A 24,851-nucleotide genomic window follows, 5' to 3' on the forward strand; every position below is an offset into this window, starting at 1 on the left:
TTCACTGACCTGAGTTATTTTGGCAGCGCTAACCGAGCTTTGCGATTTTGGCTTTATACCCCATCAGAAGCTGGGCTGCCCACACCCACCCTGACGACAGCTGTGTGCTGTGCCCTGACTGTGTGGCATCCCTGTGGGGGTGGCAGCAGGGTGCTGAGCTGTGGGCACGCTGCATCCCACCCCTGCACCTACACAAACACCACAGCAGCCCCAGACACAGCGTGCATGTGCGTTATCACCACTGCCCGCCCAGCTGCTGGGGTTGGAGATTAAGGGAGCAGCTCCTTATCAGCCGGCAGCCCCACGGCCCCCGGGGCCCCGTTCACAGCCTGATGCTGAAGAAATGAGTAAGTGCCCGGTCGCTTCACTGCAGCCATTCTGCTGCAATGGCTCAGGCTGGGCTTTGTTGGTTTGGTTGTTGTTTTTCTTTCCCAAGCATCTCGGTGCAGCAGCCAGGACACATAGCATCTGTCTGTCTGTCCATCCATCTGTCCCAACAGGTCAGTCCCCCACTCTCCAATCCTCCCTCTGCACAGTCTGCTCAGCAGCCATTTCTGGCAATTTAGCAGGCAGTTACAAGAAAATAGTCTTCATCTTTATTAGGCACATGCCCCAGACAGTGCCAATGGTATAAACATTTGGATTCAATTTATTATTTTTTCTGTACTTCATCCTGGTGGTGCTGGGAGGCTCAGCAGGCTGGGCAGGGTGAGGCTGGGGGGGGCAGCGGGAATGGGGATGAGGAGAGGGATGGAGGTGAGTTGGGCTGCAGCACCTCCCCTTCACCCATGCAGGATGGGATGGCAGTGCTCAGGGTTGGGGCAGCCTGACTCCTGCCAGCAGTCCCCCAGCTGAAGGGCTATATGTGTATATAGATATATATTTTTCCATTCAAGCTCGTGCAGAGCTGCTGGCAGGGCTGGAACTCTCGTCCGGCATGCAGGTGCCCAAAATAGCTGTGTTTGAGTGAGACTGAAGAAGTGCTCGAGGTTGGCTGATCGAAGTGCACAGATGGGAATGCTGCCACAAACCACAGGGCTCCTGCAAAACCGCTGTGAGCCCTGCAGGCAATTCATTGGGTTCGGCATGGGGGGAGCATGCATGCAGACGGGAAAGCCCCCAGCACCCAGCAGGCAGCACTTGCTCCTGCACCCCTCCTATGTAGGTATATGGTGTACAAATGTACACTATCATGGAATCACAGAATGCTTTGGGTTGGAAGGGACCTTTAAGATCACCTCGTTCCAACCCCCTGCTGTAGGCAGGGACACCTCCCTCTGGACCAGGTTGCTCACAGCCCCATCCAGCCTAACCTCGAATGCTTACAGAGTGGGAACATCCATGGCCTCAATGGGCAACCTGTTCAGTGTCTCACTGCCCTCACAGTAAAGAATTTCTTCTGAATACCTCATCTAAATCTCCCCTCTTCCAGTTTAAAGCTGTTTTCCCTTGTCCTGTCACCACAAGCCCTTATAAAAAGTCCCTCCCCAGCTTTCCTGGGGGTCCCTTCAGATTCTGGAAGGTTGCTCTCAGGTCCCCCTGGAGCCTTCTCATGTCCAGGCTGACTGTACTGCACAGCTGTCCCTGTATATATGGATATGCATCTATATATTAATACGCACACAGCTGATAGAAAATATGTATGTGTATTCATGCATATATGTTTCTAATGAGACTTTTTTATAGAACACATAAATATATCACTAATGTATGAATATATACACACATAAACTTAGTCAGAAACAGGAAACTGAACTGGTGTACCTTACTAAAATGAGTCACGAGTAATGTACAGTGTTGAAAATAAAGTAGGATGCGGGGTTTGAAGGCTTTTTTTTTTCCCCTGAGGGCTCATTCAACATCTTTATGCCCAAGATCTGGTAATTTTAAAGCCAGATCTCAGCAAAATAATGGTACCATGTATTCCTTTCATTTCACTTTCATTTCGCAGGGCTCCAGGTTTACTTAACCCGCTAGCATGTAGGAAGCAAATGTAAACACGAGCAGCTGATGTTACTCAAGAAAACAAATGGGCGGCTGTATCTGTGTGCTCCCCAGTGTTTATCCAGAGGGAGAGATTAAATGGGAACCACTCAGGCAAGCTTAGCCCGATTTTAAAAGGTCTTTTGAGTGTTGAACATGTAATAAGATGCTCGGTGCTATTTCTGAGGCAAGACGCTCCTCGCTGATTTACAAAAGGCCACGCTCTCTGGCTTTGCATGTCTAAAAGCTCCTCAAAATCTGCTGCTGGGACTCTGGGGCTTGTCATGTCAACGGGAACGAATGCTGGGCTGCCCAGCCACCTCCGAGCACGGGGCTGCAGCTCACCTCCGGCCTTTCTGTGCTGCATTATTTCTCCTTAAGCTTCTTTCTTGCATTGCTGATGGAAGCTGGGTAGAGTGGCTCTCACAGGAAAGTGAAGGACACCCTTCTGCAAGCACCCAACACCAATGGTGCCCACACGTGGGCATTACCTCTGTCTCTGCTGAGACATGGGGCTGTGCAACACCGAATCTAAACACAACTGTATCAAACTACGTGTCATCAAATTACATACGTGGACTTTTAACATCTAAACAAATCAACAAACGATATATGCACGTTTAAACAAATCTCTTCGTAATTCTTCAGATGTTATGCATGAATGTTAATCTCTGCACAAATCAATGAATGCACTCATGCACATCTGTAGAGGACGGGTGTAACCTCTGCAGCCCAACACCTGCTGGGGGCACAGCCCAGGTTTCGTGGCTCTCAGGCTGTTGCCTTTACTGCCCAGTTTCACCCTAAAGCACTGCAGCACATGAAGCTCTGATCTCTCCATGTGGGATATCTCCATTCCCCATCTCCACGCTGTCCCCCAGCCCTGGTGCTGCCGGGCTCTGAGCACACAGCTGATAAATCTGAGCCTGTCATTGCCCTCCCACAGCGGGGCCTTATCTGCACTATCGTCCCCTTGACGGCACACCTCTGTGCTCCCAGGTTTGTGCCACAGTCAGGACAAGGATTAGTCTGCAGGGTGAGGACAGATCCCCCAGTGAGACCCTGGAATGCCCCATCCCATGGGAAGTGTTGGAGGCTGCGAGGTGCCAAAAGAACCCGTTCCTCTGCCCCCAGACTGACATTCGCTGCTCCCCCACGTCGTCCTGCAGCGCTGTGGCTGTTCCTGCAGGCATAGCACTATCAGCAGCTGCGGGGCTATCGGGCTGAGCAGAAGCTTTGCCAGGAACTATCTGGAGCAGCACATGACCTTGCCCAGCCGGTGATATGTGACAGGCATGCGGCAGTCCCCCGTGCAGGCAGTTGACTTTGTTATTCAAACTATTTTAGTGATGGGGTTTTTAATCCCAGGCTTAAGTTTTTTCTTTCTCTCTCTCTCTCTCTCTTTTCTTTTCTTTCCTTTTTTTCTCTCTGAACAAGGGAATCTCTGCGCTGGCAGGATTCAGAGAGGCACAAAGGAGGGAAAAACAAGTTTCAGCCAGAAGTGGGGGAAAAAGAAAAGGATGCTGTTAGCATTCCCTGTGTGTGAGGGGGTAAAAGCATTTTGTTGTGAACTTTTCATTTTAAAGGGCAAGTGCCACCAGCATCCCTGCTGCCATGCAACCAAACCCCCACTTCAGGCCTTTCCCTCACAGACATGAAATTCTGGCTTTGAGCAGAAGGGCAGCGCTGCACTGCCTGGGCACACAAGGGTGTCACTGTCCTTTGGGTCAGGGTGACAGTCCTGGCATGCTGTTGAGGGATGGGAGGTGATGCCCAGCTTGGCTTAGCCTCAGTGCTGGCATTTAAGGTGATGCCGACATATGACAGCAGGTGGATGTGCTGCAGCTCAATGCTCACCTGGATAGCCCCAGTGTGATGCTTTCCTAGGAAAAGCATTTGCATTTGTCTTGCAAATGACTGAGCATACAGGCACAGCTGCAGGGAGGTGGCCTGCACCAGCACGGTAATGGCAGCCCAGCACAAGCTCTGGCCCATGACAACAGAAGCACAGGGGAAAGATGAGGCTCCCTCTAGCAATGCACACACAAAAATAGTAATAATTAAGCTTTAAAACGATTGTAAGGCAATTTAAGCACTTTTCTTGACAGATGAATCTCCACCTTGGTCTTCTTATTGACTGAGGGAGAGGCAGGGCCCAGGTGCAGGCAGCAGACAGTGCTCAGCCCTGCTGTGAGACCATACTGGGGTTTGGGTGCAGGGATACTGCAGAGCCAGGCACCTCCAGCAGCTCCCAGCCCCCAAATGTGCCCCCCACTCATAACAGGGAGAAGGAACTGCTGAATAATCCCCACCCCAACAGGACTTCAAAGCCAGCGGCCAGGCTCCAATCCTGCCAGCGCTGGGCTGGACGCGGTGCTCAGCTCTTACTTGTTTGGCAGCCCCACAGCTGTATACAGAAAGTAATTACTTAAAAAGGAAATAAATGTCACCCGCATGGTTGTAAGTAAAACCCCAAGCAGAGCTAACAGAGCACCATCAGGCTCTGCATTCTCATGCAGCACGAACAAGGGAGGAATGAGCTGTTTCCATTCATCTAGATGGGCTGTTTACTCTGAAGCCTACTGATGACGTTAGACATGCCCGCTCTGTGCCTGTAACTTCAGCAGGGCAGCTGTTCCAATACAGAACTATCCTGCCTCTGCTTCTGTCCCGTGGCACCCTTCTCCCCCATCACAGCTTTAGGCATCGTCACCCCTGAGCAGTAACACAACCTGGTGCCAAAGATGCAACACTTCTTGGCACCAGCCCTGCCATCGCTTTGCAGAGATGAAATGCATTGCTGGCGTGTTCAAACAGAATCATTTTATTTACTTTTAAAAACAAAGATTGGAAATTTCTAATGGTCAAAATTTGAAAAACAAATTTCTAAAGCAGGTCAGCGAGGTCAAGTCACACGTGGCCGCATGAGCAACGCACAGGAGGCCTGAGAGCTCTGGGCTCAGGTGGGATCGCAGCTGCCCGGCTTTGCACTGAGGCTGCACGAGGTGTAAGCATTGCTGCACAGGCTCAGCACCCACCTGCCCTGCTCCAGGCAGGCTGGCTGTGCTCAAGTACCCAGCGCTCTGAGCACCAGAGACCACACAGCCCCAGCACGACGCTCCCAGAGCTCAGAAAGCCCCAATTACTGAGAGCCAGGGGTGACAGGGGAGACACAGAGCAACAAACAGCACATGCTGTACCCAGGCAGAGACCACACAATGCAGCACTGGGTTGAGATCCCACCCTGGCACATCACAGACAGAAACCAGCTGCAACAGCTCGGTTTGATACGCCCTGACGCACTGCAGCCAAGCAAACACGACTCCGTAACAGCATCCAATCATTTTAAAAGTTAAAATAGTTTATTGCTGTTCTTTGTAGAAATGCACTTAACTTACATTGCCCGTTCTCTCCCTTTATTTGGCTGTTGCATTATAAGCATAAAAAGGTCGCGTTTACCCATTTGTTCAGCGACAAAACACCTCTCTTCCTTTTGCTCCACTCTTGCTGTTGTCTCCTAAGCTTTGCTGGCCAACAGCCCCCAATCTCTGACATAAATACTGTAAATGTCTCCATAGTTTGCAGCATCGTAACAAAAGATCTACTCAAGTAGACAAAAGGTTCCGTATTCTCGGTGGTTTGGTGTGGGGTTGGGTTGGTTTGTTTTTTTGCATTTTAAAAATATACCTAAATTTGAGATAATCTTAACAGAGTAACAATTACAATAAGAAAATAGTACAGTGCGTTGACTAAAGGAATACCCGGCTCTCCTTGGAGCTGCTATTCCCCCTCCTGCAAGTTGAAGTGATTCAGCAATTACTGAGGAACTTTGAACTACGTACAATAATTTAGTAAAACGAGAATTAAACAAGGCAGATACTTACTACTATTCTTCTGTCTGCAATTCACAGCTCATGCGAGTAAAATCGCAATAAATATTAAAAAATAGTTTTTCTTTTTTTTTTTTTCTTTTTTTTTTTTCTTTTTTTCTCCCCGTAAGGCATCTCTGAGTATTACAAAGTTTTTGTACAACCAAAAAATAAGATTGCTTTTCTCCGCGTTCTCTGAGTACCTCTGCACACCAACGGTAAATAAGAAGACTGCAGGTTCAATGAGGAGGGCTGATGGGGGGAGGGGTGTCAGAAAGAAGCCCACAGGTGATGGAAGCAGACTGCGCTGTGTGCAAGGAGCCCAAGTTCTCCTGTGAATCATTTCAGTCACTTTAAGAACACCTTCAAGACGCGGATCTGTCCGGATCAACAAACTGACCCCAAGTCCTTCTTCATGAGCACAGCCAGACTGCGAGGGTTTGGGTTTGCCCGTAACACTATAAATAGCTTAGGTATTGCTATGCACCTAAATAAACGGGACACGGGGGCAGGGTGACTTGGTTTTTCTTCCTTGTTTTTTTGCTTTGGGTTTGTTTTTTTTTTTTTGCATCTTGGTGGTTGTTTTTTTTGTATATATTTTTTTTTTCTTTTTCTTTTGCTGTTGCTTCTGTTGTCCTCCTTGCATCCTTCCATTGCAAAAGACTGTCCCAGCAGTGCAGGCTCACTGCATGCGGTCGGGCTGCAGCTGCTGGGGCTGGTACTGCACAAAGGCGGTGGCGGGCGCTGCCGGGGTGCTGGCGGTGATGGGGGGCTGCACTGCGCCCGTGTAGCCATATCCCACAAAGCCCGCGGCGGGAGAGGCAGCGTAGGGGTACTGGTCATAGGCAGCTGTGGTGTACTGGGAGTAGGCTTGGCTGGCGGCGGTGTAGTCGATGTAGGGAGACGCGATGGACTGCACGGGGGTGGGGATCACCACGCTGGGCTGAATGATAGCTTGGGGGTAAACATAGTGAGGCGTGAGTCTGTGGGAGCAAAGGGAGAGGGTCAGTGAGGGGTCCTGCCCGCATGCCCCCACCTGCCACTATGGCCTGCAGCTCCATGCTCCCTTCCCCGTGCCCCATCATGGCTGTGCTGGGAACAGCCATAGGCCTTCCCTGTTGTTATCAGTTAGCACACATTTAGGCCGGTGTTTCCACAACATGGGATGTTTAGGGCAATGCTACAAGGTGTTTGTTGTAAAACATGAGATATTCTTTCTGTTGTTTTTTCCCCCCAGTAATGCTCTTTGGTGGCTGCTGGGTCAGAACCCCCTGCAGCGCTCCAGGTCTGCACCAGTCTGCACCTCGAGCTGCTGCCAGCAAGAACTGCATCCATGCACAGAATGAGCTATCCTGGGGATGCTTCATGCAGAACTGCCTACTCATTTGTTAGAAACTGCTACTAAGGAGTTAACAAATAAGTGAATAAATAAATAAAAACAGAAGGAAAGGCCCATGAAAAGATTTAGGGCTGCCAAAATAGTAGCTGACAGCACGTTACAACCAAAAAGCAGAGCCCCATGCCCCAGGAGGTGCCTGCCATATGCAAGGGCTCTCCATCGGGCTGCCATGCTGCACTGAGTGACAGCAGTGACCCACAGACATCCCCCAGTCCCAAACTCCGCTTGCTTTGGCAAACAAAAAGCAAGGTATAACTGCACCATGCTTAAACAGATTCAAGCATTTTGGGGACTTTTGTGTGGAAGTGTGACAGCGCATTTTCAAACAGGACCACTTTTAAAAGCCTCCCACAGGCTTTTCACACACTGCAGGCTGCTGCATGCCTGAAGCGCTTTGCGAAGCGGAGCTCAGCTGCTCAGGGACCCACTCATCCATTTGATCCTTGTCAGAAACAGGGCAGCAGAACCCTGTGCACTGCCCCAGTCATGGCCTGGAAGCTTCTGCAGGGCCTCTCACCTCCCTCTGCCCATCTGGGTGCTGCCTGGGGCCTCAGCCGGTGCCTGCAGAGCCCTGGGGCTGCTCCTGCCAGCAGCTATGGGGCTGCTCCCATTTGCTCTCCAGCCAGCAGTGGATGCTTTCACCTGCTCTACAAGCAGAAGAAAGGCTTCCCCCGAACAAGCACACACATTATCTGATCTTTCTCTTGTTTTGCCACTTGCACGCTCTTTTTCCTTTAGGCAATTTGCATTAGGAGAGAATGATTGTTATCCTTCCCCCTCTCAGCAACTCTGCCTCTGAAATCAGCATCCTCAGATGAAAGGAGACAGCCCAGAGGAGCAGCACCAGGCTCCACCACCTCCCTGTCTGGCTGATTAAATGCAATGGTCACCTTCGGAGCTGTACAGAGAGGGAGCTCACAGCCTTTCAGTCCAGAAATACACGGTACCCAATATCAGCCAGTGACTAACAGGAATGAAATGAGGTGACAGACATTCACTGAATCATTTTGGTTGCAGTTGTGATCCAAATTAAGACCAGCACGGTTGAATCAGAAGCTCCTGCCAGAGCTCAGACCTCAGGCTCAACATCCCATGCCCGCATCGGGTTGCAGCAGCAGGCACCTCTTCCTTGGGCTCAGCCATCGAGCCTTCGCCTGTGGAATGACCCGGCTGGGCTGACAGCATCTGGGAAATCCATCAGAACAACCCCCCTTGTGAGTGCATGCTCTGGGGGCTGCCGCTAAGCACAGGGCTCCTCTTAGAGCACGCTCCAAAGAGACAGCGAGCCTGCAACATCCTACACTACTACTTCCTCAGCAAGGACAATTCCCATCTCTTCAATGCCTCTTTGAATAAAAAGCACCATTAGCTAACGAGACAATAAGTATTCTTGTACTCTGCTTCCAGAAATAAATCCCAGCCCAATGCATGCACAGGCACACATCACACGTCAGTTTACTGCACTGAAAAAACACTGCAGCTCCAGCATCACGTTCTGTGCGAAGGGAAAGCTCTTCTGGTCTGTGTTTCTAGCATTTAGCTATAGGAAATTCACTACAGATATTATGGAGTTTGGGCTTCTGAATTAGCAGACAGATGGCGAGTCCTTCCACAGTCAAGATAACCCAACCCAAGATAAGGTCACTTGGATTACTTGCAGCTACAAAGACAACAAAACCAGTACAGCACCATGAAGTTAGCTGCTGGCTGCATTTAGCATCTGTAGAAGGTTTTAAAACCCCTTTCCCTCCTTCATTTTATTTGAAAATCTTTCAGAAAAAAAACACACCCTAAACCCCTCCTTTGGAGTGCTGAAATCTTCTAAAAATCAGCAAACTGTGACCTGAACATCTCCACAATGAGACGTGTTCAGATCCTTTCCCTTCCTCATCTCCACAACAGGCCCTGCAAGTCAGAAGGGAACTTCATCCAGAATGCACAGCACAAGTAGGAAACATCACCCAGGTGAGCAGCAATTGCCACCACCCCCCGCTTCCCCCACCAGCAGATGCAGCAGATGCTGATGGCACTGGTGGTAATGGTGGGTGAAGGCCCAGCAAGAATCACATGGTCTAAGAGAGCTGGAGCTCCCGGCCCCCTCAAGCTCTGCCAGCCACACAAGAGCTGCCTTTGCCAAGGTGGGAGACAAGTGCAGTCCTCCATCAGGAGGGATACAGCATCACACAAACACTTGGGAAACAAGAAGGGGCACAGGGCTCTTGGCAGCCTCACAGATCAGCACACAAACACCACTGCCATGGCCAGCCATTTGTTCCTTGAAGGATAAAAGAAACAGAGCCCTTTGTGTCCACCACTGCAGGCACAAACTGCAGCATTCGACCCCAGGAATTTGGCCTCCATTTCCACCAATGTTGACCCGTCAGCTGCTACACAGACACCCACACAACCCCAACACGTGATGCCAGGACAGACGGCTGTGTTTGAGCCCTCTGGGTATGCAGCATCAGCAGTGACATCATGGGATGCTGGGCTCCAGCTGGTAGGTAGTACCACAGCAACGTGAAAAACTGCCTGTCCTGACATAACACGTCCAACAATAGCCTAGGTGACAGGTTTGAAGGGAGATTTTGAAGCGGACTCATGAGTCTAAGTGCATCAGACCAAAGTTGCTCTGAGAAAACCCCTGGCTGAAGTGCTGCAACAGCGCTGTGCTGTAAGTGATGTACAGACACATCCTGCCATGGCTGATGCCCCAGGAACAACATTCCTGAAGGACAATCCCAAGGTGGTGCACATCACCTCAAGGAGCTGCCCGGGTGCTTTAACCCATGCAACTAATTCAAGTCCTGCTCTCACATCCAAACACGATGCAGAACGGTTTGATGCAGATTGGGACACTGATTCTGCACCGGCCGCTTTGCAGTCCATCAGCATTTACTGACACAGGCTGGGTTTCAACCACTGACATACAGGCTTCTGATTCCTGAAATGTCCCTATTAAAGCGTGCATTGAAATGTCAATGGCTTCTGCCTCATCAGCCAGATTCCAAACAGACCAGGGTGAACTCTGCAGCCCCGTGGCTGTGTATGCAGCCCTGCCTGCAGTACTGTGACACAAACACAAATCAGCACCAAAAAAGGAAAAAAAGAAAAACAAAGAAAAATTCTGCTCATTTTGCAACTAATTTGCCTGTCTGCCTTCTGCTCTTCCTCCTCTAGTCCTTTGGAAACGGGTACACGACTGGGTTTCCTGCTTGGCTGCCACAGGACCTCAGTGTGCTGGTGGCAATGGCTGAGGAGCAGCCTGTCACAGACTGTCCCAGGCAGGAATCAGTACAGGGGAAGAAGTCAGTATGCTGTAGGATTCAGTGATAACCCCAACTGACTGCTGAGCCCCTCCAGAACCATTGCTTATGAAATACAAATGCCAACATGGAGTATGTGTGATTTCAAACTAACTTCATTTTCTATAGGAGAAAAGAAAACCTTAGGGATCAGGGAGCACTGCAGTAGCTGAGCACCTCATACAGCCCAGCCATGCCATAATTTCACAGTGTGAGCTTATCTTGGCTTTGTGATGCAAACTAATGAAGGTGGATCTCACAGCAACAAAGAAAACTAAATGCCACCTACACCTCCATCAGGAAGCAGCACCAGTGCAGAGGGGTGGAAAAGGAAAAGCAAAAAACAAAAGAGGATGCCTAGCAAAGATGAGATTGCCTCTCCTCACAATCATCTAATCCTTATTCTTGACCAAGAGCCCGAGAGGAACATCCTGAGCTCCACCACTTACCAACCAGACTCAACCATTCTCAGCTTTATCCTCCAGGTCTCGCTTCCCACACAGCCACAGGAAAAAGGCAGATCAATGTTAATCCCAAACAAAGGGACACTGGGCCAAACCAAAAATAGATTTGGAGAAGCTGGCTGGAAAGCACTCAGGTAGCGAAGGTGGAGATAAGATCAGCCTGAAACAAGAGCCATCCAGCACCAAGGAAAAAGCCACGTGGAAGTTTATCCACAGCTGGTCAGCAATCCAGTTATCAGCACAGCCAAAACAGACACAGACTGACAGAAGCAGCAGCAAACTCTTCACCGCAGCCACCCGCAGGTGCCTTCAGCATCGAGGAGAGAAAGCCAGTAGGATGCTATATTCATTGTGTCCAGACAGGAGGAAAACTAATGGCTTTGAGGGATTAATGTCCAGGAAGCCCCAGAAATTCCATTTTTATCTGAGTTTTCCCACATTCTTCTGCAATTTGGGAAGGAGCAAAAGCTGCAGAAACATCTTTCAAGTCTTTTCCAGCACCTGACAAGCTTGATTATAACATAGACATTAAGCTGCCTACATCTAACTGACTCCATTTTTAGCAAACTTCTTTTTATATGATTCTTTCCATTGATTTTTAATTAAAATTTTATACATTTATCACAGTTCTTGCTTGGCTATGAAAAGTATTTTGAAGCAGTGTGCTTTATCTACAGGAGAAGCAATGAAATAATAGGTTTTCTTTTATCAGAAATAGAGAATGCAGCGTTTCAAGTGTTTCTGGGGTCTCTCTCTTGCCAGCTGTGCCTTCAGTGACTGCCCCAAGCCCCCAGCAAGGGCACAGCAGAGCTGACACACGCAGGGAATCGGGGTCAGTGTGATCCTGTTTACAGGATCAAGAAATTAAGAACCAGGAGAGTGAGTTTTAACTCTGGAGGTCCAAGACTTTTCATCTTTTGTGATCATAAAGTATATTTAGCTCTGGTATGCAGCCTGCTCCATCTGCGGGGAACAAGTTCTTTATATAAGTCATGTTTAGAAGTGACCCAGTGTCCTTGCTACCAAATTATCAGCACAACTGTTCCCTCACGGTGTCCCCAGCTCAGAAGCAGGCTGGTCAGAGCTGCGTTTATCATTCGAATTACTGAGCATGTGTTTAATAGCACAGAGTTAGGGACCAGCAGCTGCGCTCAAGAGAGATGAGATCAGGAACGGGCTGGGCTGCTCTGAAAACTCAGGCACGTGCACAAATCTGCTGCACTGGGATTAAAGTGGCAATGGATCAGAAGAGGACAGGCTTACATCTGCTGCTCCTCAGCTCCTTGTAGGTGGGGGAAAGGACCTGGGCTGCTGCTGCTGCTGCTTTGGGAGGGAGAACAGCAAATCCACCACCAGAGCCACACAGAGGAGAGGGCACAGCTTGAGCCACGTGTTAATGAGACCAAGCCAGGGCCAGCTCAGCCTTGCTCTCCTTCACACACATCAGAATGGCAAGGTGAAGCCTGAATCAACAGCTCGGTCCCGAGGAAAGATCCAGCGCTGCCCTGAGCTCAGCACCCCAGCAGTACAGCCACGTGTATGGTCAGTATATCAGGCTATGCTCTCTTTTTGTCTTCTATAAAGATGCAGAACATGAGAATACTGCATCCAAAACAACAGCACCACAGCCTTGGCCCCAGTACCAGCATTTGCCATCCTTAAGTAGATGTCTTAGTTTCAGATCCATTTATAACTACAAGTCTATTCTTAAAAACAGCAAAAGAAAAGAGTTCTTCCTGCCTGGGAAGCTTTTGGTCTGAATAGCAGTAAGCACGCCTGAGAACTAGCAGCTGAAGCCATTCGGAAAACAAACTTGAGTGTTTCTTAGGAAATCACCCCCCGAAAAGCTTTCATGCTATTGGCACGCGACACACAACAGGTGCTGGGTGAGCCTGCCCCACAGGAGCAGCAGAGCAGCCGGGGGTCCTGCAGCAGGCCAGCTTTGGGACACGGTGCAATGGGAAGCTGAGCTGGGGGTGCCAGCTGTCAGCCTGAACAGAGCAAGGGCAGCCTGCGCCTCTCTGCCAGCACAACCACTGAAAGATGAAAGTTGGTTTCTATTCAATTTTAACTCATAGAGAAGCTTTAAGGATAAGCAGCTGCAAGGGAGGGTGGGCTGACACAGAGAGGGACCTCCTCCACTTCCCACTGCAGCATGAAATGTCAAAATCACAGAGATTTAACCATTTCCAGTGTCGTCTGGGACCACGGGACAGCAAAATAAGCAACTGCAGAAGGATGGGAGGTGAAGTCTCTGGAGCAACATCTCATGTGCAGATATGGAAAGAGCTGGATACTGCTGCAAGAGACAGCTGAAAGTTTCCAAGAGCTCAGTCACTTACTCAGCCACTGGTAGATCTCCCACACAGATAGCTCATTTGCTGAGGCACAGCCACAGGAATGCAGCTGCCATGCACCGCCTGCATACAGAGCTGAGAGCAAGGCTGGGAAGAGGAGGACCAGGGAATCCCCCTCCCTGCAGGGCTCAAGCCAGCCTGAGGCAAAGGGGTCATAGAATCATTATGGCTAGAAAAGACCTCTAAGACTACAGAGTCCAACTGTCCACCCACCCCACATAACCACGTCCTTCAGTCCCACAGCTACATACATCCTGAAAACCTCAAGGACGGCAACTCCACCACTTCTCTAGGCAGCCTGTGCCAGTGCCTGACCACTCTGAGATCTTTCCTAATATCCAACCTGAACCTCCCGGAGAAGAGGACCACAGTGGGGGCACAAGGCAGCTCTGCCACATCACCAACCCTCCTGGTCGAGTGGCCTATGCCTGTACCCCTAGCAGCTTCCAAAGACGTCTCAGATATTTCTCAACATTTCTTTAAAGGGCCGTTTCTGCAGTAAGACATAAGCCCATCTGAAGAGTCTTCCCATCCTCTGGTCACAAAAGCACAGCTCCATGTCCGCTGGTAACCACAGGAAAATGCTGCACCATTCCCACCTGCCTCCAAGCCAAGTGCAACCTACAAGCCGCAGACTCAGCCCCCCAGGCCCAGGGCTGCTTCCCTAACCCCAGAGACCAGCTCTCCAAGTCACCCTGACACAGCCACATCCCTCACCTCACATTACAGTTAACATCTCCAGTTACGACAGCCCAGAGACTACTTTCAAAACAGGATTTACTACCGACTCCGCGCTGTCTGCTGCGCCTGTGCCTCCTCCCCTGCCAGGACAGCAGGAGGAAGGAGAGAGGCTCCTCATGGTTTCTCTTTCTGTTCCGCATACCCCGGGCAATATTTACAGCTGCATTTGGGTCCCTGGGGCTGCGGGGAAGCCTTCGGTTTATAAATAACCTTGACGAATGTTTGGGTAACTTTCATCATAATTTCCATTCAAGTTTTACCAAAAAAACCTGCATTTTGTGGCTTGTTTTATCTAACTGTCTCACAGATCGTGGGCCGTTCATTCATTTCCTCCTTGCCACATCCAGTTTGCACATGTAACACCCCACATCCCATAAACAATCCTCTCCTGGGATCTGTATGGCAATCCCTGGATGCAAACACTTTGCAGAGACAGAAGGTATGGGGGGAGAACCCCGCAACACCTCGTGTGCAACAAAGCAGAGATAACAGCGGGGTCTGTTCGGGGAAGACCAGGATTAGCTCCACAACATGGACAGCAAATGGGGAACAGCAAGTTGGCCGCACTTCCAAAGACTGCAGGACCCCGATAAACTCCTCATCCATCCTCAGATCCCACAGAGGACAAAGAACATTGTGAGTTCAAGGGAATATGAGAACAGAGCCCGGCAGGCTCTTGTTTCTGCTGATCTACTGACAACACAAAGGGGAAACCGACAGCCAAGCCCCACTGCTTGACTGAGCACCTGATGCTGTGCTCAGAAGCCACAGAGCAACCCCAGCCGTGGTGCTCAGGTAAATGGCTCCACGTCCTGCCAAACCCACATTTCTAGTCACTCTGCTCCAGAGGTGACTGAATGCAATGAAATTCATGTTTACCGATGCTTGCAAATAACGATATATAATCCCCTCCCCTCCCACCCCTCCGCTCTCCTGGTTCCTGTCTCTTGGCAACTGATAAATAATGTATAGTGCTCCCTGTTGCATGCGCTAAGTGCAGCTCTGCTGGCTTAATGATGAAACCAAGAAGTGGAACAGTAGCCGCCTGGATCACAGGGAACACCTACTCACTCGATCCCACATTCTTCTGGATTTGAAGCTAAAAAAGTGAGCTGCTCAAAAAGAAAAGGCTGTTTCTGTTTCGTTGTTAGCTGGGCTTTTTTCTTCCCCTTCACCCCTCAAAAAAGGCAAAAGAAATGCTACGAACAGAGAACGGGGAAGGGATGAAATATTTCTGTTGACAAAGGCTAAAATCCCATCTATTTATATTAGCCACATAAAAACCACAACGGAGAGGTGCTCAAAAGCCTTAAAAAATGCACTACTTTCTTAATGCTCTTAGAAAATAATAATAAAAAACCTTATCAATATTCACTTTCTGAAATGGCGCAGAAAAGGAACGGCATCAATCATTAAACAGTTAAATGAAGGCAGTATGACAGTCACTATTGTTCTCGTGAAGCACACTTGTCTTTTCCCGAGCAGCTGCCAGATCCTATTAGATGTATAAAAAGAGGACTTTTCTACCCGAGCAGGGATGGTATAAGCTATTGAAAACAGCAGACAAAAGCCCACTTTTGCAGACTATTCAAGCCTTGTATAACATCTGTCCAAAATCAATTTTTGACCTAGTGTTACTTTCATTAAGTAACAGACTTTGTTTCCAATGCAATTTGTTTTCTAGGATAAAACTGTACCCCGAGCACTATTACGTGGGAAACCGCGCAGAGGAAGCAGCTCTTATTTGAGAAGCATGAGAACAGAATTTGCTTAATTGCTTTGACACCTCAAGTACCGCAACAGAGGAACTATTTTCCACCTATCTGAATTGTCGTGAATTCTCGATGCTGGCAAAGCAGCGCCGGGTTTGCTACGACTGAGACTTAGTGAGGATAAAGGAATTATCTGAAAGCTGACAAATGCACAAAACTTCTGAAACCTCCACCAGAAATAAAGCGCTCCCAGCACCCACAACAGCTGCTGCGACTCCCCGCTCCAGAGCTGATGCATTTTAAATAACAAGGAAGCTGCTTTAGCGGATCTGATTTCCAACTGACTGCTAAGAAACACATCCACTTACCCAAAGGGTCTCTGAATGAAGGCTGGGTGGAGCTGCTGCACACCTATGGTGAAACCTGAAAAATACATTCAGGAGAGCAATATGACCAGATGGTCCCCACTGTGCCCTCACCAGACACACACAGAACATCCATTTTGTGTGCTGCGTGTGTGAGCGAACTTAGAGCCCCGTTCAGAAGCAAGTTCATTTGGATACACAGCACACAGCAGATGGGAATTGAGGTTGAAGGACAGCGTACCAGCGCGGTTATCAGGGCAGGCGACAGGCACAGCGCCCCATCTACTGCCAGACACCGCGGGTAAAATTAAACCCGAGGGCAAAACGATGAAATGGATCTCGGTGCGAACACTGACGTAACGGAGGGGAGAGCAGGGAAACAGATCGGCCGTGGAAGGGAAGGGCTGTAACTCAGTTACATGAACTCGGGTGCGCTGTGCTGGTGTAACAGGTACAGTAAGTGGATACGGCACAGAGAGAACGCGACTACAGCGCGTCCTCCGTCAGCATCGCCCAGGGGCGAGCAGGCAGCCGGCCAAACCAGCCGCAGCGCTCCTTCCCGTGCCACAGCCGTCCTAACAGAGAGAGGGGCGGACCTCTGGGGCTCCTCACCGGTTTGAATGCTCCTCGGCTTTGCTCCCAGATAGGCCAGGTTCACGTTTGCTTTCCTGCCGTCGATGATGGGGTTGGGATCTTTGCACGCTCTCTCAGCCGCGGCTCTGTCTGCCATGGTCACCTGGAAGGACAACCGCGCTGTTTGTAGCGACCGCGCTTCGCGAGCGCTCCGCCAACAGGCGCCCGGACCGCTTTGTTTTCCGCCGCGCTTCGGTCGGGCGCTCAGCTCCAGCTCCAGCTTCAGCTCCAGCTCCGCTGCTCGGAGCGCCCCGCGCTCTCGGCCCCCAAACGGGCTGCGTGCCCCAAACGTGCTGCGCTCAGCCCGCGGCTCTCCGCCGCCTTCCCGGCGCTCCGGCAGGCGCTGAGCGGGGCCGGTCCCAGCAGCCCCAACTTCGGGGGACGCGAGGAGACGCGGAGCGAGGAAAGGGGACGGCGGGCGGCGGCTGCAGGGCGATACCGGCACCGCTCCGCTCCGCACCCCGCGCAGCCCGTCCCGGAGCTTAGCGCCGGGGCAGCACTTACAAAGCCGTATCCCCGGGATTTGCCCGTCTGCCGGTCGGTGATCACCACCGCCTCCTCGATGTCCCCGAAGACTTCGAAGTACTTCCTGAGGGAGGAGTCGGTGGTGTGGTAGGGCAGCCCCCCGACGAAGATCTTGGTGAAGGTGGTGTCCTTCTGCACGGTGTGCATGGTGCCGGGCGCGGCCGGCCGCAACCGGCATCCACCCGCGGCCAGAACCCCCTCCTCCCTCCGTCCCTGGAGGCGGCGGCTCCCAGCGGCCTACAGCGGGCTCATGGCCGCGCTTTGTCCCGTCACCGCGGGCGCCGCCCGCCCTCCCCTCCCGCCGGTGCCGGTGAGTATCGGCCCCGCTCCGCACCGCCGCCTTTGTAGGGCCGCGCCCGGGCCCCGCCCCGCGCCGCACCGCCGCCGCGCAGAGGCGCTCGGGGCGCGTAGTCCGGCACTGCGCCCGCCGGGCAGCGGCCCCGCAGGGAGAGAAGGAAGGAGGGCGGGACGGAGCGCCTTGCCGCCACAATGCCCGCCACAGTGCCCGCCTCGGGCGCGCCGCCGCCACCCGCTGCTCCGCCTGCGGGACTGAGAGGGCGGGGGGGCCCCCCAGCAGCTCCCAGCCCCGGGATCCCGTCAGCCGGAGCGATCGCTGTGCTGATGGCGGTACCGTGTGTGCTGATGGCGGTACCGTGGGGCAGAGCGAGGAGCTGCTGCTGCACGATAAATGCAGGGGTAACATTTCAGCCGTTGAGGGGTCTGACTCCATCCTTCAGCTCCTGAACAGACTCGGCCTCTACGGACGTTTCTTCTGCAGAGCCCACAGAGAAAAGCCAGTTATTTCAAGAGAAAGGAATGCATTGAGGGCTGCACTCCGTTATTCATTAATATTTGTTCTTGCGCTGCTTCCATGGCCCTAAAGAAGAAAGGAAAGCCGCTGAGCTTTTCATTCCTAAAGCCGCAGGCCCTAAGGCTAGCACACCTTTCCACTGATTGCTGTAGAAGGCAGATGGAGCTGGGCCGGCACAGCCCACATCCCACAGCAGCACCCTCTGAACAAGGAGCAGCCAGGGACCATCGGTCATCAGCCCCCCAGCAGCACAGCCTGCAGCCCAGGGCACACCCCAGGATTAGAACACAGTGGGAGCTGCACCTCTGTGACACAGCATCGCTGCCCTCTGCCTGCACGGCTTCCCCCACAAACTGCACCTCAGCTGCTCTCTGGGCCAACCCAGTGAGTAACAACCCAGTTGGCGTTTGGTCACCGGCCCTTAACGGAGCTTCACTCCGCTCCAGATGGTGGCAGAGATTCAAGCCATGCACACAGGCTCCTGCCCCAAGGAAGGCAAAGCTCCTGGAGTCCTCAAAAGCCACCACACGCATCTCAGCCCTCGATGCTCCCGTCAGAACAAAAACCATCACACGTACTGCTCCTTTCCGCCTCACTGCACCCCACCTCTCTCAGGAAGAGTCCCAGTTCCTCTTCTTTCACACAGACAGCAATGGGAGCTCTCGGCAGGCAGAAGAGAAGAGAGAAATGAGGATTAAATCCGCACTCTGAATACCATTGTACCTCTGGCACCGTGGGCTGGGGGCAGCGTGCATTTGCTTTGCCACAGCCTGCAAGCAGGATGGGAAATGAAACGTCCTGTCTCGTGGTGCAGCTATTACAAACACGGCATGTAGGGAAAGATAAAGAAAGTAAGAGTAGCTTCACGAGAGCTAATTTCACAGTAATTCAACATAGTTCAGAGAGCTCACTGATTTCTTATTTACATTCATATACTTCTACTCACATTCATCTACTCCTTGAGGCTGATGCAGAACTGATACACAAAGGCTCCTCCCAGCGGGCTCCAGCAGCAGCGTATCCCACACCCAGAGCAGCTGCAGGTCACCAAACCGCACGCATGGTCTGTTGGCAGCTTTAGGAACGGCGCTGTAAGATCAAACAGGTACAGAGCCATAGAAACGGCCCTGTCTAAAGGAAGGGCAACAAATGGTGGCAGAGGGAGCTGTGTGCCTGACAGCACTAGAGCAGGATCAAAGAAAAGTACATAGCAAACTCATTGCAGGGGAAAGCTAGCCCCGCTCCTTGCTTGCTGTAAAGCCTGCCCTGCTCTTGTCCCTCTCTTGCAGGGATGGACAGAACAGCTGCCAGCGCGGCTCAGTGGTGCCGTCCTCGTGTGCATTTCTCCTTTGTTTGGGAGCAGCGTGTTGAGATAGCACACATCTGATCTGAGAGCTATTAAAGAATGTCCCTCGATTCTGAAGAAACCGACGGGCTTTATTTTTAGAGCAGTGCTACCGTGGAACTCTGACCTTTTGCAGTTTCTGCTGCTGCTCAGCCAAGCCTTCGTGGCTGCAGGGCAGTGCCCTTGGATTTTGTCATGGATACCCGCTCACTGCTTATTGCAACAGTAGATGAAACACGCCTTTCAGATGCTCAGCAGCTAAATAAGTTAGCTCAAGAGCAAGGGACTCAGTGTGGGAACAGTTTGGTCTGTTAGTTTTACTAATGCTCAGCCTGGATGCTGGCCACCAGCTCGGCTGTGAGCAGCAATGCTGCAGGGAGACCTTGGGGGAAGCTGCGTTCAGTGGCATTTGGTTTAGGTTATGGCAGGAAATTCTGCATCTGGGCCCTTTGTCTGATTTTCTGCTTTGATGCCCCGAACACACCATGACCACTGCTTCATTCAGAGCTGCTGCAACGACAATTACAAAATACAAATTCTTTCTCTTCGGGCCACTTTTAATAAAATATTTGAATAGAGGATGTTCCTAATCAGCAGTGCTCTTTGAATGGGCTTTTGCATTAGTAGGAGTCTTCCAACAGGATTATTTTCTGTTCTGAAATATTTCAGAATTGGGGATGCTGAGCGAGCTCCATTTCCTTTGCTGGCTGCACTGGTTGCACACAGGCTGGCCGTCAGCTCTGGTGGACCCAGAGTGGTGTGATCTAATGCTGCAGGTAACCTGCAATGAAAGAGCACAACAGGACGCCACATGAATACGGACGTTCTACAGTTCGGAGTGCTGTGCTTTGTCTTTTGTTGATGGCATGCATGCAGATCCTGCTACTTCTTTTCCCCCTTCTTCCAGTCCCGTACTTCACAGGGCTGACAGGCAGCGTCAGGAATCAAAGTCCATTGGATGGTAAAATCACTTCCAGCTGCTGGGTGCTCCCACTGCAAGAGCTTTGCTCCCAGCTATGAGAAGAGATGAGCTGTGGCAGTGAGATTCCCCGCAGCTCACTGGTACCCTCAGCATCACTTCCCCTACAAATTTCCTCAAATCAGGCTCAGATGCAGCACAGCAGCTTGACACTTTCTCCTCCACATGCTCCAGCACTCGGCATACACGTTACAGGCTCCCTGCATGCTGAGGCCATGCTTAGGACTGAGAGGTGTGGCTGGGAAGCATCTGTCTGGTAACATACCCTTGACCAAAAATGAGCCTTAATGGTGAGAAAGGCAAAATAGTCCTTCTATGCTGAATTGCTGCCTGCGAGGTGGCCGGCTGGGAGCGGCTGGTGGCAAGCCTTGATGAAACAGCCTGATGTGCAGGACTCTGCTGGTTGACTCTGCAGAGCTGGAGTTGTCAGCAGCACTGGGGCAGAGCTGAGGAGGGCTCTTCTATCCTGCTTCACACAGATGAACCTGACGGCTCTCAGCCATCTGCACTGCCTCCTTTAGACCTTCATAATACAGACTTCTGCCTTGCCACATCTAATGAGATGAATAATCCATCTACCCTGATACTCCTCTTCCAAACAAACTCTGATACTTTTGGAGGATATTTAACGCCTGCAGTGAACCTGCCAGGTGCAGAATACTGTACACCAAAAAAACAGATGATCACACGAGGGCTAATTAACCTTCTTTGGAGATGTGGTTAGAAACTCTCCAAGCCTTCTAGTTGCCATGTCTACTCTGTTCAAACACCAGGCAGCAAAGATTCGTTGCGGAGCAGTGGCTCTGCCCAGGATATGAACACAATTGAACTGTCTAGACATCAAAACAACATATCAATATTGGATACAAAAACTGTATCCATGGAGTCCAGAAAGGTACTTAAAGAAAACCAACACAGTTACCTGGCCTGAACTTCGGGCAGAACGATTCCAGTTTCTACATGACGCTGTAAGGTCTGCAGCAAAATGCCTTGTGCAAAAAACCAAAACCCCAGCCAGCACATTGGCACAGAAGAGCAGCAGGGCTGTAGGGCACAGGAGGCCAAAGCTCTCTGGGGCTGCTGCACCCAGCTCCTTACTGCACTGCTGCACCCAGCTGGCCGGCACGTCACCATCACTGTGGATGAGGAAACGTCATCAGTATCTTAACAGGCAATTGACAGCAACACGGCAACAAAAAGGGTATAGATCACATGCATACGTTCTCTGAGAGAAGGTTGATGGATTAGTTTCCATTTGAAATAAATTCAAGCTTGTGAATGGAACGTATGAATTGGTGCTGTATCAGGAAATAATTCTTCTGGAATAATATACCAGGACTGGCCTTGGTACTCCAGGCCCACAGAATGGAAATCATCACCTCACTGTAAATTTTCATCAGTCTACAAGGGTTAAAAAACAACAGTGTTCTTCCCTTACCAGGATTAACAGCACAGCCCATGAAGATAAGGCCTTGTAAGAGCAGGGGAGCAGCAGATACATTCTCAGATGTCTCCATGATAGGAAAGTCACTAGTGGAGAACTTGCCATGTTCACATTTTGGAGAGCTCCATCTTCTTTCAGTTCTCCACTGCTGCTGGCAAGGCCACCAAGGAAAGGTGTTCAGATGGTGAACAGGATGACCTAAACCACTGTGAAAGATATCGGTCAGCATTAGAGAATGAACCGCATCACACAGCCTGTGTCTGAACAATAGCTCAAAAGAAAAGGAGGTTCAATGGAAACGCTTCCACTAAGCTGTTCTCTTTTAACAGGTGCTTCCCACCTTCCTGTGTCCTTGTGGAAAGACATTTGGACCCAGCCAATGCGTTTCTGAAATGCTATGCACTGTTTGGTGCCATCTGACAACTTCCAGCAAATGTAAACTTGTTCTTCACATACAGAAACTGGCCCATAAATTAAACATCAAAGCATAAGCAACTAATTACTGTCTGCAGGAACGCAGCACGAGTAGCAGCCTACATTTAAGAAACGTCACTGACAGAAAACATTCTGCATCAGACTGAAAAGTATTTGCTGGTACACCTGTCAACAGAGTCCTGTCTGCGTTTAGAAGGCAGTTTTCAGCTTTTTCCTGTTGTTTCAACAGGCTTCTTATTGGACCTTAAGCATAGGCATATTTCACGTTTATAAAGCAGTTCTTGCCTGCAAAAGATACACTGGACAGCAAAGGGTAAACTTTCCCATTTCAGAGTGAAGAGCATCACCTTAATCTTTTATTTGGGCCTGCTTTTCAGTGGTACTTGATACAGGAGCTACACCAAACACTTCCTTGAATACATAAAGCCAGAGATTGAGTTACACGTGATCTGTGCCACCAGGAAGACAAAAGCTCCTATATTACCTGGCACATGCCTGCTAAATTATTGAAGTGCCTCTTCAAACTGAATATATTCACTGGATAATTAGTCAACAGAAGCAAACGGTCTCTCTTTACAAAGCTCATGCTGGCAGGTATTGTATCTTTTATGTACTGTAACAGAAAGTACTTGCAGAACTGCTGCAACACAAACATTTGGGATAGCTCTACCAACGTGAAACTGGTCCAGAGGCACACAGCCCTCACTGTGGCACTGCCTCCACCTCCTGATGCCTTATGAGCAAGTCTTGAACTTCCTTCACCTAAGGGAGCACTATCCCTATTTCAGGAGCAGGGAAATGGCACGAGTAACTGAAGGTTTGCAGCATGTTAGGGAACCATCTGATGGAATCTGATACCTGTGAGCCTGAGTCCAGCCCAGCATCAGGTGGCACCCAGGTGGGGCAGCGCAGATGTACTGGGGTGCCACCCAGTGCCTGCCCTCATCAGCTCCTTTCCTGCTGCAGGCTGGGGATGCAGGTGATGACACTGTGCCAATGCAGACCTCTTTGCTCTTTGCTTCTAATGATGCCCATGGATAAGATAGCTATGCAAGGTAGCAATCTTAAATCACACTCAAACATTATAATTCAGACTATTTCTCTCTTAGGTTGTCTTGCACACTTGTTAGCTTTGAAAATGAAAATCCAAAGGCGCTGCATTTCAAAGTTTAGCCAAGCAGTGCATTTGTTTGCAGGTAACACAGCTGAGCTTACCTGCTTGCTTTTCACTGAAGCAGACAGGCTGCTTTCTTGGTCTTGGTTTACCTTTACAGATCAATAACAGAAACACTCCTCTAAAAATTGAATTAAAATGAAAGTGCTGCATGCTGTATTCCAGCACAGCTGCAGCAGCTCAGAGGTACACTGCAAAGGCAGCACAGCCCATCTGCACGCAGCATGCACCATCCTGCCAACGCTGCCACCTCCTGGCTTAAAGAGAGATACGCAGCAACAAGTTGAGATGACTTCATGCATTTTATGCATTTTATGCATTTACTGCCAGACAAGTAACACCGAGTTGTGGATAAGTAAGCTCTCACCTTAAGGCTTGAACTGATACAGCTGTGTGCACTTCACTAAAGAACCCCACAAGAATTCTGGGGAGGAGTAAATTGCCAACGCATTCTTTTGGGGCAATGGAGAACAAATCAGTTCAAAGTTTGACTCTGTCATCTCAGTTGAATATATCTAACACACACAGCAATGTAATAGAAAATATGCTCTTCTAAAATCAAGTCTGAACAATTAACATGATGACTAAATAATTCTGAAACCTCACTGAGACAAACGGGCTGACTGTAACACGAGAATAAGTACTTGCCTTCCTAATGCAAACTGGAAATGCTTTGGCCAGACTCACCGTCTCAAACAGGTGCAACTCCATTGGAACCTGTGGAAATGTACATGCCAAACAAGGATGAATCTGTTTTTCTCTCAACTTCGTTCACGCTGTTGTGTATTTAAACAAAGAATCACAATCTTTAAACAAGAGGCAGGTGATACATTCCATCCTTCCCTATTTACACCAGTGGGAGTTCTGCTCACGGGATTTACTTTCATTTTTTTGCCATCAGACACACAACCTTGACTCTGCTGCCTGCTGGCATTCAGCTGATTGGGAAGACTGCGAAACTGTGGGAACAGCCAAAGATTACAGCACAAGCAACAGCTGAAAAGCAAGCGACAATAAAACACACACGCACAGAGATCTACTCAAGCAAGCAGCTATTGCTGCAACTGTTGGGAACTTTTTTCTATCATAAAGAAAACCAGTAGTCCATGAATGTGAAAACCAAAATCATATCAACATAGGAGTAGCAGGGAAAGACTTATCTTGAGAAACAAAGCCCAGAAAAGAGCACCTCTAAACAACAGCAGTATGGACCTTCCTCCAAGATGCACCAAGTAGGAAATACACACCAAGAAAGCAAGCAAGGACTGATGAACACAGCAGTCTGAAGTCAGAGGACCAGTAAGATAGAG

At 50.1% G+C, this 24,851-nt stretch overlaps 1 protein-coding gene across 1 annotated transcript; it reads right to left on the minus strand.

The window, feature by feature from the left end:
* Window positions 1–5,323: 5,323 nt before the first annotated feature.
* RBM38 (RNA binding motif protein 38) lies at window positions 5,324–17,648 on the minus strand. Its single transcript, XM_072350118.1, has 4 exons — window positions 17,333–17,648; window positions 16,808–16,931; window positions 16,199–16,253; window positions 5,324–6,835 (listed from the first exon to the last, which is right to left on the minus strand). The coding sequence occupies exons 1-4, from the start codon at window positions 17,498–17,500 to the stop codon at window positions 6,535–6,537; spliced, it is 648 nt and encodes a 215-aa protein (XP_072206219.1). The 5' UTR covers window positions 17,501–17,648; the 3' UTR covers window positions 5,324–6,534.
* Between the last annotated feature and the right edge of the window lie 7,203 nt (window positions 17,649–24,851).

This window comes from Excalfactoria chinensis, chromosome 15 (genome assembly GCF_039878825.1).
Source record: "Excalfactoria chinensis isolate bCotChi1 chromosome 15, bCotChi1.hap2, whole genome shotgun sequence".
In the NCBI taxonomy this organism is placed as follows: domain Eukaryota; kingdom Metazoa; phylum Chordata; class Aves; order Galliformes; family Phasianidae; genus Excalfactoria; species Excalfactoria chinensis.